The following is a 16,977-nucleotide window of genomic DNA, read 5'->3' on the forward strand; positions in this document are numbered from 1 at the left end:
GACAGAGAAGTATATCCATACCAAATAATCGTCTGGACGAATCCCAAAGAGTTCTCGGAAGTACCGAAAAGCCACCGGTGCATAGGTCTTGAACCTGAAGTCAGCATAATGGTGAGCCGGGGTGAGGTTACTTCCTTCGCTGCACAAAACAGACATCGCATAAGCGGAGCCTCTGTATTACCATTCACCTGACATACAGTTGCCTTGATGTGACTGTATGTATTTAAAATGAACTGAGCCTTGCAAAAAGACATCTTAGGAACAACAACGACAACAAAAAAAAAATAACTTTCTTCCGTGGCAGGACAACAGGAAAATCGGTTTTAAATTATCTGCCAAAATCTGTTTCCAAAGAGCACACGGAACAACCACTTGGCAAGCAGAATACATTTACACAGAGAACATGGCTTTTATGAGCTTTGTTTATTCACAGAGTTAAAGAGCTCCCAGAATGAGTTTCTTCCAGCTCAAACGTGGTATAATTTTGGGGAAGAAATTCTAGATGGACAGGTAGAAAGAAATGCACGTAGGAAGGTTAAACTCAAGCATACAGTACTGCACCTTACACTGCACTTCCTTGCAAGCCAGTGCACTGCAGAATCTAACACTTCCCACTGGTATGTTTGTACGTAACGGATGCATATTTAAAACATTCAGAGCAATCCAACTCTGTGATCTAAAGACAGATGGAAGCTCTCTTGAAAAAAATAAGTGAGAGGGAAAGAAATAACTCATCTGTTAGTTTTGTTTCCCCTGTCTCCTTTACCTTGGGAAAAAAATGCTCTCCACCACGTAGAAGTCCTGCATCAGGACATCTCTCTCTGGTTTGGAGCTCAGATTGCCGACGGTATATCCAATCCCTAGCTGGATGGCGCCCTTCAGAGTAGATGAGGTGGTCTGGCATAAAGAAAAGAGCAGTCAGTGAGCATTTCACAGCAAATTATTGCAGCTAGTGTCCCCTATACTACACTACAGTCATGCCTATGACTTCTGTGGGGTCTTCTGGGCACCACATAATGCTAAACAACTTCAACCAGCTGCTAGAGAGATGGATTAAGGCTTCCACGTTTGCTGTTTGCAAGATTATGTGGTACAAGGGCGCTGCATAAAATCTACATCAGACTGGTAACTACTGGGCTCCACCTTCCCTTCTCAGCCTGCCACCTACACGTAGCTGCCACTCCCCACTCCGCAAAACCAAACCTTTTTGTAGGTGGTTTCACCAGAAGCATCAACACCCCGATGACCTATCTTCTTTCCTTGGCCAGGCTGTCCTGGTAACGATGGTCCCTGCAAGGAAAGAGCACAGCTAAAGCCCAGAACAGAAGCTGAGCTGGCAGAGAAGAACAAGCAAAGAAGCACAGGCACAACCACATTATTGCGGTCATAAAGGACAGAGGGATCACGCTCTACCAGTGGAGAGAAAACCATGCCATGGAAAAAGGTGTAACTGGCACCAGCACGCTTTAAACAAGGCTGTTTGAATTATAGAACCATCCCTCAAGACTGACACCCTTAGTACCAACTGGGCAGAACCCCCAAAGATGCTGAGCTCTGGAAAAGATCTGCTTGCTTCCCAGCTGCCAAGATTCCCCCGCTGCTTGACCGCTGTTTCTCATTGATTTAAAACAGTGCTGTATTAAATCAAACAGCGAGAGAATTTTATTCTTAAAAATCCAATGCCCTCAGGTGTCCTACCAATACACGGTGCTTCACGGGAGAAACAAGAGACAGATGACAGGGACAACACAGCGCCATGCCTGCTTTCACGTGGAGAGAACCCATTCAAGCGAGATCTCATTTGTTTACAATTCAAAGGACGAGCCCACACGGGGTGAACTGCAGTAACAGCTCCTCCTGAAGTTTTGCAGAGTTTACAGAAACACTACAGGACTGCCAGCACTCCAGAGTGAGAACAAACCTACTCCTGTTCTCCTCCTCTTCTTCCTCTGAGTCTGCCTGGACCTTTTTTTTACCCGTCGAGGAAGGAGCAGGCTGTGGCTGCCCCCTTCAACAAGCCAACGGACCCGTGTTCTGTGGAATTCCACGCAGCTCCTTCTGTGACCCCAGGCGACTGCGGAGCCCAGCAGACGGCTAAAGCTGCTGGTGAGCCCCCAGAAACACTTGAGGGGTTTTTACATTAAAGAACAGCCAGGCCTTGAATGTTCCTTTAAGAGATCCAAGGTCACTTCCCAAATGACAATATTATATCACTGTCTCTCTCAAGCACCACACAGGCCCATCTCTCAGGACTGATGTCTACAGCAGACAATGGATAATTTTGTTCAGGCTACAGAAGTTCTTTGTGTTTTAGCTTTTAATCAAAAGCTTGCAGCTATTTCTGGTCAAACTGCTTGTACTCCTCGTACTGAGGGGAAGTCTGATTTCTCCTTCAAAAAAAATCCGATTTCCTACCCCGTTTTAAACATTTAGTGCAGCCAGGCTTTTGCTTCTGAGCACTCCTCCTCCAAGCAGTCGTGATTAGCAGTGCAGCTTATCCTTTCCTCGCAGCTTCTAACCAACAAGCCGCATCCTATTACATGCGAGCTCAAGCTGTATCGTCCTGCCTCACCACGTGGCTCATCATCATCCTCTCAAAGCGATCAACAGACACAGGTACCAGTTAAGGGATTTCCCTCCTATGAAATGCAGTAACAGAATTCTCTTCCACAGTCTCTTGCTCGACCTGTGACTTTCCAGGGCAAGAAAAAGCGGGGCTATTTGTGCCCTGAACAAAGCAATCAACTTTCACAGAAGTTGAACTTCCTACTACGTGTATTTCTGGACAGGCAAAAAAAATAATAATCAAGTCTCACATTCCTGGCAGGAAGATTTAGCTATTCATGCATACAAACGCTCATTATCCCAGGTGAGTAATGTAAAGGCGTGTGACATAAAATTAGATCAAACAAAAATCATTTGAACACGATGCCCTAAACCAAGAGTGTGGGTTTCAGGGAACAGCTTTCAAGCACGGATCCTCCTACTAGATTCCCTGCTGCCAACTGTGAAGAGTTTTGCTCCAGAAGGTAACAGTGATTCAGCAACCTGCGACCTGGATTATGCGTGAGAAGATCAGCCCCTTGAGATGTTCCCCTATTTTACAGCTTCACAAATTACAGCCTCAACTCGCTCCCAGGAGTGGGTGAGACCCAACACAGAGCCCTGGAGATGCCCAAGATACAGACCCTCCGTTTATCACCTTCAGCTTCTGGGGTGGAAGAGGAGCCCTCGGCCACTTACAGACCTAAAATTGGCCGTGTGGTGGGCATAACCCCTTCACATCCCCGCGGCGGCTGTGGTGATGCCAATACAGGGACTCCAGAGACCTACCCCACTCATTTTCTTTGTCCCAGATAACAAATATCAAATTTTCAGTAATCTTAAAAGTATTTAGAAATCTGGCTTTGCTCAAAAAAGGTCAGGCAGAAGTGTTTTCCAGAGCTCTGCATTTTTATTTCTCAACACGGGATTTTCAAGGCCAGCTTTACACATCTCACCTCGGTGATGGCTGCCTTCTTTGGTGCCAGACCTGAGGAGAGAAGGGAAGAGCATCAGTAAAAGAAGAGACACAGAAAAAAAAAAAAGCACCAAGAACACAGTCTAATGCTTTGCTCTTCAAGCGAGCTGTAAAGCCTTCAAAGCAGCTGATTTTTTGCTCAGTTTTCAGTTTCACTAGTGCAGGAGTCTGAAGTTATAGGGGTCACCCAAAATCTCATATTCAGAAGCACAGAGACGCACAGTTCTTCCTGGCAATGTTTCCTAGAGGCTTCAGCAGAGAGTTCTTGTAAATCCCTGCTGCACCGTAAGTAATAGGTCCATGCTACACCGAAGAGCCAGCTACATCCAGAGGCCCAGAGAGACACTTAGGAAGCTGCTTCCCAGCCACTCAGAAGGCACTTGACAAACTATATTGATAATTGAATCTATTTATAGAACCTGATGTCCAAATATATCGCAAAAATGAACGCATCATTTATCTCAACCACTGCCTTTGGGAGAAGTCACCATTACAGCGAACGGTGCAAAATGAGGATTTTGCCTAAAGCTTTTAGATAGATAATCAGTGTTGGAAACGTGAGTCCAAACCTTCCTCCAACACGAGGCCATCTTCTCATTTCCTAGTGCAAGCCCCAGTCTGCAAGTAGCTCCGTATTTTTAGGCAACAGGGATGGGAGGCTCCTCTGCTGCCAGTCCCACGAGGTGTTCACCGACCTGCACGCGTGGGACCACAACCTCCAGCCCGGCTGACTCCAGAGAGCCACGACGAACAAGGACCAAGAGATGCTTAAGAAGAGCTCAGCACCCCATGCCGGCAGCACCACGTCCCCTGCCGAGGCAGCTCCCTGGCCCCCCTGCACACCCAGCCCAGGTATCAGGAGCGAAACCCATTTGCAAAGGACACAAACCCAAGCGACAGATTTCAGGCCGTCTGTTTCCAGGTACGAGTCTGCTGCTCCCTGCTCCTATCTGAAGTGTTGCTGCAACCACAGATCATTAAGCATCCCACAATCCTTTAGAAAGGACTTAATTTCGCAGGGGACCGTGGACTGACCTGGAGTTTTGGCTGCGAAGGAGAAAGGCTCAAGCCCCCCACTTGTCCCCACTCGAGGACAACAGATAGATAATCCAGCTACCTGCTGGCACACAACTGCCCCCACTCCAGAGGGATAACTACACAAGCTGGGGGGTGGTCGCTCTCCAGGGGGAGCAGGAGATGTCCAGCCCCCCCAGCTGGAGAGCAGGAAAAGCCCCAGAGGGTCCAGCCTGACATGCTGCAGCAGTATTCCCACCCCCCCCCTCCCCGATTTGGCCGAGGAGGAACTATGATGGGTTAGCTGGGGTAACTGCTCAATCTCCTCAAATACAAGCAGCGCTGCTTTAGGGCTTGTTTCGAAAGGAGCGTGAGCAAGAAGCTGAGCGTAACAGGAGCACGATGCTCTCCAGATGACAATAATGCTGGGAGCGTGAGATTCAGTTATATTTCAGGAAACATTTCAGATGCTGGGAAGGAGAAAAAAAACCAAACAACAAAACCCCCTTGGTGGTCACAGGGGAGACTAAACTGCTCTCTGTCAGAAGTGCTGAGGTTCTCTCACCATCCTGTTCTCTGCAAGCTGGGGATCGTCTGGTGCAAAACGGGTCCTGGCCATGGGGTATTGAGTGTCTGCGATGGATCTGCCCAGCCCAGCAGCTTGGCCCACAGCAAAGCCAGAGGAGCAGGGGAAGATTGACTGGTTTTGGTTTAAACTGTCCCCTCTAGTGCCCAGGTTTTGCATCAGGAACAGGAATACAGGACTGCAGCAAGGGGTCTGCAATCCTGCTCCCTCCACGCAAGCTGCATCGCGCGATCCCACCTCAGACAGAAGGATGGGTGGCAAGTGGGGCAGGGACCCCTCAGGGGTGCAGAGCAGCTCCCCTCCGTCGCCCACCCGGGTTGGGCATCTCTCAGCCAAGGGGCTGCTGCCCACATGGGTGCTCACCGCAGGGGATGGGTGATGTCAAACCCTGTAAGCCCCTCCAGCTCCTCGGGACTGCGCCCACAGGCAGCTCAGCAGGCCACGGCTAGCTCTGACCCTGCATCAGGGTATTTTTTCCAGGGGGACAAAAAAAAAAAAAAAAAAATCAGTTCTTTGACTTAAGACAACACAATTTTATGACCGTTCATCAAAATGCCACGCAATAGCCAGGGGAGCAGGAGGTATGGCACTAAGTGAGAATTTGGCTAACAAACTTTCAGGGCATGAGCTGGAGCAGCAACTCAAGGCCACAGAAGAACCCCAAGGGACAAACTCTGCTCCAAGCTGGAAATTGCTGGGAACACAACGTGGGCAAGAGGGTGCTGGGCCAGAGAGACCACACTCTCCCTGCCACGGCCGTGCCGGCTCTCCGACTGCACTAATCTCTTTTCTGCACTTTGTCACAATTCCAGAGCAGGAGATTATCTTTAATTTTGTGATAATTACCACAAGCCGCTTTCATTCCCAGCTTTTAAGTGTCTGCTGCTGTACACGTACCAAATGTGGAATCAACACCAACTACCCGCACAAAGGGAAGGTACCAGAGATGAAGAACTGTGGATCTCCAGGAGAAATGATGCTTCAGGTAGACAAGAGCATCCCCAACACAAAACCTCCCTCCCCGAGCATCCCCACCCCCACCTCAAAAATCAGCTTTATAAAATCAACTTGTCCAGGCAGAAAATGAAGAAAAAAAAACCCCCCTAATAATTTTCCACTGGCTACTCAGTGCACAGCACTCGGCTGTGCTTGTCTCAAACAAGCTGACAGATGGCCTTGTGAAAACTGATTTAACTCCAGCTTCAGGGGCTATGCAGCCATGAGAGACAGCACTCAGGGTTGCAGGGAACAGGAGCTCTACCCTGGCAAGTTTCAACACTTAACAAGCTAATTGAAATGATTCTTATCGGATTTGGTGCATCTTAGCAAGGGTGTATTCAGAAACGTGATGAGCAGCTCGGGTAGGGGAACCCCGAGGTGAAACCCCAGCTTTCTGCCCTGCCTCCAGCTCGTGCCTGGGTTTTGCATTTCTCATACATGCTCAGCCTGCTGCCTTCAGCTTGTCTTCTCATCTGTGCACGGCTTTGAGTCGACCCTGTGCCAACACTCGAGCTCCTCTAGAGCCTCAGAAATGAACGCTTCGGTTGTAGCACTCAGCAGTTCCCATCTCTGATTTAGTGTCTGATTTTTATTTTTTTTTTCCATATGCCTCTCTATTCACAGCCACAGCACTTGCCCATCCCTGCCACCCCGCAGGATGAGGATGAATCTCCTCCTGGAAACCCTCTGCACATTTACTACCCGACATAGAAAGTACTCTCGAGTTTTAGCTCTACCACACCAGAGGAGCATAAACCTACACAAGATGCCACAACCTGGTTTTCTTACACGATATACTGGGTCAACAAATGGGTGTTCAGCCCTTTCTAGGCCCTTCACCCCCCATTTACAGATGCTTGGTCACTCGCTCCCAGTAAGCAAAGGACACCACAGGCTGGCAGGAGGGCTCCCACTCGTGATGGGAACGCTCATCGTTACCAGGTTCATCAGCTGGCCTCATCAGGGCATCTGAACTCAGGGAACGGTGCAGGGCTGGGATGAGAGCAGCCCCCTTGGCTTCTCCAGCCCACAGCCTCTCTAGACACTGTCGTCGGGGAAACGCAAGTGATGTCAAGTTCAGTTGTTAAAAAAATAAATTAAAAAATACCATCAAATCTTTGGCCTTGAAAGCAAACTCATGAAAACCTGAAAATATCACCCTTGCAGTCCACAATTTAGAATGAGTTCAAGTTAAAACCAGAGGTTTCAAGTTTCATTTACCTGCAGAGAATACATTTTAGAAATTAATCAAGGGGTGAGGGGGAAGTCACTGGGCTCTCTCAAAACCAGCTAAACTAGCAAACCCCCTCTAAACCTGGCTAGAGCTGCAAGAGGCTTCTATCCACTGAAAAGGAATTTCTTAACAAGGTTTACAAACATCCAGCAGAAATCTTGTTTAAGATCTAATAAAGAAGCCTTCTTTATAAGACAGATGTATACAAATGTATATTTATAAGTATTTGATGGTTTACGGTGCTCTAGAGAAGTCAAAGCAAACTTGAATAACTGGTAGATTTATCTGGACCCCTTTTTCCAGTCCGAGATGGTGCTGCATCTTTAATAAAAGCTTTGCTTTATTAAAGTGTTTACAAGGAGATATACAATGTGACTGCAACTAAAAATACATTAGAATATAGACGCCACGTAAGCTTTTCAGCTGAAGGCTGTACCAACACGACCCCTCCAAAAATGCAACACAGTAGAGACTGTTTGTCACTTGCTCCGTTGGAGTAGCAACTGCAGTCAAACATAACTGGTTTCCAAAGTACAGTCCTCCAAGAGCACCAGACCAGCTGTTTACATTTGTTGTTGGTTTTTTTTTATTTATTTGTTCTTTATTTTTAAACTAATGAACTGACAGTAGCCTTTGCAAAATTGACGTTTAATACTAACCCAGCCTAATCTGCGAGAAAGCTGTAAAATTCTGACAAGTCATACATGCGCTGATGGAGGTCTGGATCTAATTTTACACTTATTTGATTGAGAAGATGATAACACAACGCACCTGAGCAACCCATTTAGACAATAAGAGGAGATGAAGACTGCAACCAGGATGCTATGATTTATTGTTCAATCAGACTGGTCTAAATGTGGCCCCGTCTGGTCAATGCATTATGTGCAAAAGCATTAAGAAACAGAGTGCTAAGGCACGAGCTGTGAAAGTTGAAGGCTGTAACACGTGTAGCAGATGTGTTGCAGTTGAAATACAGAGAGAAAGGCTGGAAATTAAACATATCCATCAGAAGAGACAGCTGTTACTTCCCATAAGGGACAGCTGATAAAAAAAAAGGTAAAATTAAAGGGGAGGGAGGCAACTCAAGAGATGCCAGGAAACACATCTCAGCTGAGAAGCAGCATCTGAGCTAGCACAGGCAGCCAGCCGGGGCTTCCCGAGGAGGGGGCACGAGCGTCAGCCCCTAGCAAAAGGAAAAGGCAGAAAGCAGCCTCTGAATTTCTTCTTGCACTCAAAACGTGTGGCTTCAGCTCCCGGCTCGCAGGATGGGGCACAGCCCAGGGCAGTCAGAGAGGAAGGGACATGACATGGAGCAGAAGCCAGACTCTCAGCAACCTCCTGGAGAAGGCAGCTATTTACAACCTGCTCCTCCCAGGCACCCAGGGTGACCTACTTCTGAGCATTAAAAACATTTTCTTCCTATGAGAGAAACAGTAAGTAAGCCAGAATACTAAATACAAAGTTTGGCCTTCCCCCCCTCCCCCTTAAACACAGCATCTCTCGACAAAAAGAGTTGTAGCCGACCCTGGGCACAGACAGCTGCTGCTGCCAGCTGAGACCTTGTAGAAACAATATGAAAATAAAGCAATTTGAGCTAAATTCTCCTTGTTACATAGAATCTACATGCTACCAGTCGCTTTGATACCAAAATTTATCCATTTTCCCCTGGAATACTTGCTGACCCACTGAATGATTTTGGGGATCATCTATGCCAAAATTGCGCTGGCTGAAGGCAGCCTGAACTCTCCCCACAGCGGTTAGCCCGCCTCGCTCCATCCCTACGGATAAGCATGGCAAGGGGGAAGAGAGACCCTGCTCCAAGGCTCCTGCAGCACAGGTAGCTCCACATTCCTCAGGACAGTTCAGTCACCATCCAAAGTCCATCAGTTATTTGCAGACACAGAAATGCTGGCTGCGCCGGGCAGTATTCAGACCGGACTACCAGGAGCAGCCAGAGATAAGTAATCCCATTTAATTCCACCTTGGCTGCCCTGCTCTGATCCCTGTCCTCTGCTCCCGCTCGCCGCCCACACCGGCTCCGTGCCTCCTTTTGCCGTTTCAAGCACGCAGGAACCACCTCCACTTTGTGGAGGGAAGATGACATTTGCCAACCATGATCTGCACCAACTTCATCTGCTGCACTCTCTTCCCCATGGCTTTGGTCTTGTTTATTTGAGCATAAAGTCGTTAGGGAAAGGAACGGCATGGCTTGTACAAATTAAAGGAGAGCTTAATGTACCAGCGAGGTAGGACGGGGCCTCAGGGCACTGCTGTGATACCTCCTCAGCAGTGACACAGCTCACTCCCTCCTTTCCAACCCGGGCAGTTTCCATTTATACCAGCTCTTCCATCAAACAAGGTGAGTGGGCGGCAGGAAGCCCCCCAGCGTGCCCCGAACCCGCAGTGAGCCCCACAGCCAGTCCTGCCCCAGCCGCTCCCTCCAGGCTTCCAAACCCCAAGCCCCAGCAGCTGCTCCCTTGCCAGCACCCTGCCAGGGATCAGACGATTTAAGCCCTGCATTATACATCCCAGCCAGGACCGCTCAAAGCATCCAGCTTACGGAACACCACCGCGGCCAGGGACCGCCAGAACAGGATGATTCTGCAGTAAAGGCACCTACCAGCCTATTTTATTTGCAGTTATTGGGGGGTGCCCCCCTCAAGAAAATCTTTCTGCCTCAGAAATAAATCTGTTTATCCCAGCTCAGGAGGCAGGGCAGAAGCTGAAGATGCAGGCAGGGAGTTAACAAATTCCTCCCTCAGCTGCAGGTGCGGATTTCATCCCCGGTGCATCCCTCCTCGGGGAGCCACGCTGCTGAGCCAGGACATACCATGCTAAAACGTTTCCTTGACAACTCACCAGAAAACCCGAAAAGCGCTTACAGCACCGAAGCCCAATTACAGTGAGGAACGAGCAGGACAAGACCAGGGAAATGAAATTTAAAAAGAACTGATTTGTTTTCTTGTCTTGGATCAGCTGCACGTAGAAAAAAAACAAAATAAAAAAAGGACAGTTTTGGAGTGCCTAGCCTGAACCATGCGACAGAGCCGACAAAAAAGCAAACCAAAAATCTCATCAAGAGGAGCACACAATAGCTGACACCCAGCAGCGGAAAGGGCTGCAGCCCGCTCAGCTCCACGTTCAACTCTGTAATTATGCAATCCAGTGGGATGTTCAGGCGAACATCTGCTAGATGGGGAAGGTGCAGTCTTATCTGAACACAGTGTTCCTGCTCCCTTCCACGCTGCCGGTCACAGGAGGATTGCGGAGTGGAACGACACACGCTCCCCGGCACGTCCAGGGCAGCCGAGACACTGGCAAGGTCAGGCACCCCGGCAGCGGCATTGGGGACGCCAGCCTCTTCCTAGCCTCTGGCTTCTCTCTTTATTACAACCTTCGAGTCCAAATCTGTCTACAAGAATTCACAGCAAAGGTTGATTAGGATTAATTAGAGGCAGCAAACATCGCGGCAGGAAGCGTAACCTCTCCAGGACAGAGCCAGCTCTCTGCGCCTGTGACGACATCCAGGCACAGCGGCACCGCATTAAAACCACAACGCCAATTTAGAGCGAGGCCATAAAAGGTTGAAGGGCTTTGAAGTCACATTATTCACGATCATCCAGAAGAGCTAGGGACACGTCCACTTGCCCCCTTCCCTTTGCTCAGGGGTAGGATAAGCTTTGCATCCCCTAGCAGGTCCCAACCCACGGACACCACCCCCTGGAGCATCTCCTGGCTGCTGGGAGAGCTGTAGTTCAACAGCGGGGAGACAGAGAACCTCCTGTTGCCTTTTTCTGCAAAAACATCGGGGACCTGGATGTAGTGAATGACCTCAGGCCACCCTTGGGACTCTTTGTGTGTGTTCAGATGGAGTTTTCAGCTGCCACAAGGTCCCAGAGAGCCATTTCCCAACCCCATGTCAGAGAAGCGAAGGCTTGGTCCAGAATTCACTTCCCTCCTTTGTTTCCCGAGCATCGCTATCTCCCTGCCTGCAGGCTCCTGCCTAGAAGCAGCATTCAGCACTTCAATGCAGGGAAAGGATGCTCAGCTGCATCCACCATTATGCTATTCTCCAAGTGCCACTAACAGAGGGAAAAGCACAAGCTGACTAATCCGAGGTTACACGCTGCTTGCCAGAGCAGTTATCCTGCCCCAAATACACCAGGTTTGCAGTGTGGCACGGCTCAGTGCTTTAGCTGCACGAGGCTTAATGTCAGACCTCAGCACCTCCTGGTCAGGTAGGGATTAGCGCTGCTGGAGGCTCTTCACCATCTGACCTTCGTGGGCTCCCTTTGCTACTCGCCGTCTCGGCAAGGCTGCTACCAGGCACAGGACAAGGAACTGGTGCTTGGAACAAGGGTAACTTCACTGCAGCCCATTTCAAAACTTCCTAAGTTGATAATCGGCTTCTTGTTACTGAGAGGGCAAAACCCCTTTAACGAGGGAACAGGAGGATGCCTTTACACATCAGCTTGGTTCCTTTTACAACGTTGCTCGCCTGCGTGTCTCTCCAAAGGATCTCAAGCCATCTCGGTAGAGCACTGGCAAATCAAAGAAATCCTTCAAGCTGCTGATCGGAGCAGCACAGCAGATACACAGCTTGCAGTCCAGCACTCTGGGAGACAAACGACAAACTATTCACCCTACTTTCTCTCTCAGCCCTTTCTCACAGAGGGTTCCAGTCAGCACCTCCGACCCAGGAGGGATGGGTCTGTTTATAGTTCCCACCATTTAAAAGTGTCTTCCTACAGCTGTTACTTGACGAGAGCTTACTTTCCTCGCTCACTCGCTGTCAAGAATTATTCTCAGGCTAAACTACATTAAAATAGAAGAATGCAACTCAAAAAAGATATCCACCTCCCTGATATTTTCCATTTGCTGACCTTCTAAAAGACGTGTTGAAGTCCAGTTGCTCCAGTCACAACAGGTAAAGAAATCTACCTGGGGTTTCACAATACCAGGACATACAGCAGTTACCGCAGTAAGCACAACTTTAAAACCGTGGGAGCTCAGCACCCCAACCGACAGCAATCTCCAAAGGGAAAACAGTTGTTTTGTCTGCAGGCCACCCCTTCCCAAGTCATCCTGAAGATGCACCTGGATTTTTAATGAGGAGGGTATTTCCTGATTTACTCCGTAGCCAAAGCTGCTCGGCTAAATCCGCTAAGACTTAATTCTGCTCTTGCTAATGTCGCTTGACAGAGATTTTCCAAGGGTGCTCAAACAACTGAAGACTTGAAAGGGGATTTCAGAATGGGGTCGCGTATAACATGCGTCACTAGATATAAAGTCCCTTTGCCAGGCTGCTCGCATCAGGTTGAGTAAACTTGCCTTCACAAAACACTTCCAGGTTGCCATGGGTGCTGCTGACAACACTGCAACACGCAAACATACGTAGAGATTTATTTGTACCACAATACTGAGGACAAAGTCTGGGTGGGAGAGGAGGCGGGGGACATCTGTATCTTCTGTTTCAACAACAGCCGTTGAAGCAAAAGCATCAGGTTGAATTTCTGGACCTGTTTTGAGAGCGTGGGTTTGTGACAGAGCCTCAAAGAGCACACCCTCCAGGGCTGACTGGAAACACGTGGTTAAAAAGACATGATAGGAAAAGCAGACAGTGATACATCTTTGTTCAACAGATCTACTTCTAAATAAACTTAAGCTTTTGCTGCTGTTAACAACTGGAAATTCAAGCTCTACAGCCTGCATGCACATCTCACCTGTACTCGTTAGGCACCAGGCTATCAGAGATTTCTTGGCCTCAGTCAGAATTGACTTCCCCGACTCACACATGGGCAGAAGGCCAGGTCTGGCTGGTGTTTTGCTGCTTGCCATCAGTCTGTCCCCTGCCATCACCAGAGCACCCTGCCACGCACGCTGCCTGCACAGGCATCACAGATTCTGCACAACCCATCTAAACCTACAAGGCAACAGTGAGGGCTGCCCAGCTCCTTAGGAGCAAGCTCCGCTTAATCCACTCCAGCTACTGCAGATCCTCTAGGTGGATCCTCTCCCTCCTCTCCCCCCCAGACCAGTGGGGCTGGTACCCGGGAGGGGGACAAGCCTCCAGTCCTCCTCTCCTCCATCAGGGCTCTGTCAGCAAAAATCTGCAGCAGCTCCAGACAGACCAGTGAGACTGAAGAAGAGCCTCTAGGGCAAAAGCTACTGCCACAAGGCATGGGGTGCTGTAGGTTAAGAATAAATTTCAATTATTGCTCACCACCATGTTCTTTTCCCATCAGCCTTATTAAGGCCACTTCTGCTCTCTGTGACTACAGCGTTTCGGTCGAGTGCTCCTGCTCTGCTCTAACAAAGGCACCTGAACAGATGGAACAAAACAAGCCACAGAAGAACAAGCTCAAAAGATGAAGTGTGCTGCCAAAAATCGTAACTCTAAACTTTCAGCAAGTAGACTCTTCTCTCCCTGGGATCCTGGCTGTAGCACAACAGCTAGTGACTCAGCTATCAGCTGAAAATAAGTTACCTAAAAAATAACGAAATTTTTAAACCCACTTTTAAATTAGTAGGAAATACAAACAGGTGAGACACATAGAGGTAGCCCAGTGCCTGTGCTGGGCTACAAGGATGTTTCAGTTGCATTACAGTGATGATCATGGCCAGCCTCCTCCAACACAGGTAACCACAACCTGAAGGCCAGGCTCTTTCTGGCACAGATCTGCAGCTTTCTCAAAAGCGAGGTCAGTAAAGCAGCTTCTCCAGCCCAGCCTGGAGGATTTTCACTGGAGGCTGAGCCAGGCATTTATTACTTCTGTTTAGCCAACTGCAGCTATGTCCATTTATTTAGGAATAAGCTCTGCTCCAGGCTCCGTACAGGTATGTGTACAAACTAAAGATGCAAAAGAACAAAGAGCAAAATTCCAAGAAGCAGTTAAGGGTCCCAGAGTGCTGCGCAGGCAGAACCAAGGGACTGGTTATCCCCAGACTCCCGAAGGCACACTGGGTGCTGAGGACACCAGGTTTCTAGCAGTTTTCCGAGCGGCTGCCGCACACGTTCCATACCTAGTTCAGCCACGAGCCCCTCTGCAAGCAGCACCACTGTTCGGGATTCAGAATGGAGCCCACAGTCACTGCTGAGTCACTCACCGGGCAAGCATCGCACTTACCCTTTGTATCCTGCATTTACATCACTTGTGTGGGATATCGGAGTGGTCAAGGTCTTTCTGAAGCGACTTTGTGGCTTCTAGGATGTGTTTGACAGCAGGCTGTACGCGGTGAAAGAAAACAAGTTCCCATGGAGCTGAGCCACAGCCAGCTGGGTCACCTCGCTCCCGAGCCCCCTGCTCCTGGGCTGCAGGTTGGGGAGCAGCCCTGCTCCGGTGAGAGGGTGGAGGAGGAAAGGCACACAAGGAACACAGAAAGCTGCAGCTGAAGAACATCGGGCTGCGAGGACCAGGGACAACCTCGGGAAGAGCCCGGTCTGGCTGGCCACATGGCTCGTACACATGCACTGGTGTAACTCTATGTAACTGGGAGTGACTTCTGGTCTCGCAGGTCCTAAAACTGAGCCCTGAACCACGAGCAACTTAACTCCTGAGCCCTTCTCAGGGCTTTATTCGGCATCTGCCCGATACAAGGAAAAAACAGGGATGGCTTCTGAAGAACAGGTACAATACAAAGTAATTCAAGACAGCAACACTGAGTGAATTTCCGTCCAGAATTTCTGGATAGAACAGAGAAGAATCTCACAGGACCTTTATTCCCGTTTGCCAAGACTTTAATAAAACCAGAAACAATGTAGTTCCCCTGAACCGTAACACTACAAGGCTGGACCAGCCAAACTTACACTGCCACTGACTTGCAGAGGAGGTGGGGGACAGCATCAACGTGCTCCTGCCTTTGGAGAGAAACAGAAGCCACAGCCAGGGGTGTCAACATCAGACATTCACTCCAAAAAGCATCCCCAGGAGGACAACCCAGCCTCTCAGTCAGGTTTTCCCTCCCAGCTCGGCTGGTAGCTGCCAGTGCTGTGTTTTAGGATGGTGGCACGTGTTGTGGGTGGGAGGAAGGGAGACAGAAGCGTGCGGTAACGCTGGCCAACAGCTATGGGACAGCTCTCAGTGGGGAATACAAGATACACAGGGCTGACATGGGAAGTCCCATGGCTTGAACTCTACATTCCCTGGCTCCCAACCCAGTAATCCTCCAGGCCAGATGGCTCGAGCCTATAGGCCTGTACCCACCAAGCGGTGGGGTTCCTCCAGCCCCACCAGTGAGGCCAGGAAGATCTTAATGGGCGAGTTATTTTCACAAAACACAGCAAAATGGAAGGCTCAGGGTAGTCAGGTACTGATGGCTTTCCATGGAAAGAGAAAAAGGCAGGTCTGATGAAGAAGAACCATCCTGCATGTACTGAGATGCCATTTAAGACTGACCTGGCCAAGCTCTGAAGTTTTGGATGGTGCAATACCTCCTGGCTTCCTCTTCACCAAAATGGGCTCATTGGTTTGGCCAGAACTTAAAGTAAGGCAAAGGACTTTTGGAGACCATTATCTTGGCAAGTCAGAGCAACCAAAAGCAGGAGCTCTAATATAAAACATTAAGTAACAAGCAGCACTTGCCACTTCTGCCTGTAACATATTCCTTTTCCCTTCAGATGAGCAGCTGCCATTCAGGCACATCTTACACCTCCCTCCCACAGGCCTTGGATTAAGTCGTTTTTCACCCCACCTCACCCTTACAGATTGTTTTTCACCCCACCTCACAGGAAAACTTGCATTTAAATGTAATTTCTTCAGATACTGTAAAAATCCATCTTGTTTCTCTGCGCTGCAGTTTGCTCTTAAGCTGGAAGTCACCAGCATGTCCTGGGCTCCTAGTTTTCAGTTTACAGAAAAGATTCACACTAAAACCAATCTTTGTGTTTTAAAATCTGGGAATTAAGGAAGCCATAGCATCTCTCTGAGATCAATTCTAAACCTTACATCTCAATACCTTGTGGAAATTGCCATCCTGCCGACACAAAACCAGACCTTGCATGTATTAAATGAAGTTCCTCCCCCATTACCGCGTTCTTCGAGGCTGACAGCCCTTACAAGCAGTCCACCACCATTTGAAGATGAAGAATTTCATCTCGGGAGGGTCTTCAGTTTAATACCAGCCTATATTGGCCAGCTCTGCATCTGGCATATGAGGGACAACCTGGTTTATTATACCAAAGTGCAACAGATAAGACAATTGCTGTCTTTAATCAGAAAGTAACTGTCTTGTCTGACAAAGTACAGTCTTTTTGCTTCATTTTAAAGACAGACTCATGTTTATCAGGACCTCAAGGCTCTGCAAGGGAGCTACAGTAAAGACTGCAATTATACAGTGGAAACGCACGGGGCCAGTCCGCACAGAAGCAATTAGCAGTTTCAGGACGTTCACTCCTTCAGTTTCTCATTTCCTTTAATAAGTATTTTCTGGCATTATGAGTTTAGAAGCCTCTTTCTCAAAAGATTGACTATCTGGGACAATCCACCAGTGACTCCTACTTAATATCAAAATGAAAACAAACATCCAGCCCTCTGAGACTAAGGTAGAGAAAGACTATGTCATCATTTCTCTTCCATCAACATTAATTTAAACCTGAAGAGATGCCGGTTTGAGAGGAAGCATCCT

The 16,977-nt window shown here is 48.6% G+C and overlaps 1 protein-coding gene across 15 annotated transcripts in view; it reads right to left on the reverse strand.

Moving 5' to 3' along the window:
* The window catches only part of PIP5K1C (phosphatidylinositol-4-phosphate 5-kinase type 1 gamma), a 46,901-nt gene that overhangs the window by 18,383 nt on the left and 11,541 nt on the right, over positions 1-16,977 (reverse strand). For all 15 annotated transcript variants that reach the window (XR_005827403.1, XM_040590572.1, XM_040590567.1 and 12 more), the window contains exons 2-5: positions 3,501-3,532; positions 1,204-1,290; positions 767-897; positions 22-139 (exon numbers count right to left, since the gene is read on the reverse strand). Coding sequence is in view for 14 of the 15 variants with exons in the window: in XM_040590572.1 (XP_040446506.1) it covers positions 22-139; positions 767-897; positions 1,204-1,290; positions 3,501-3,532 (368 nt within the window). In the remaining variant the exon portion in view is untranslated. The remainder of the gene's footprint in view (positions 1-21; positions 140-766; positions 898-1,203; positions 1,291-3,500; positions 3,533-16,977) is intronic.

This window comes from Falco naumanni, chromosome 4, assembly GCF_017639655.2.
Source record: "Falco naumanni isolate bFalNau1 chromosome 4, bFalNau1.pat, whole genome shotgun sequence".
NCBI lineage: Eukaryota > Metazoa > Chordata > Aves > Falconiformes > Falconidae > Falco > Falco naumanni.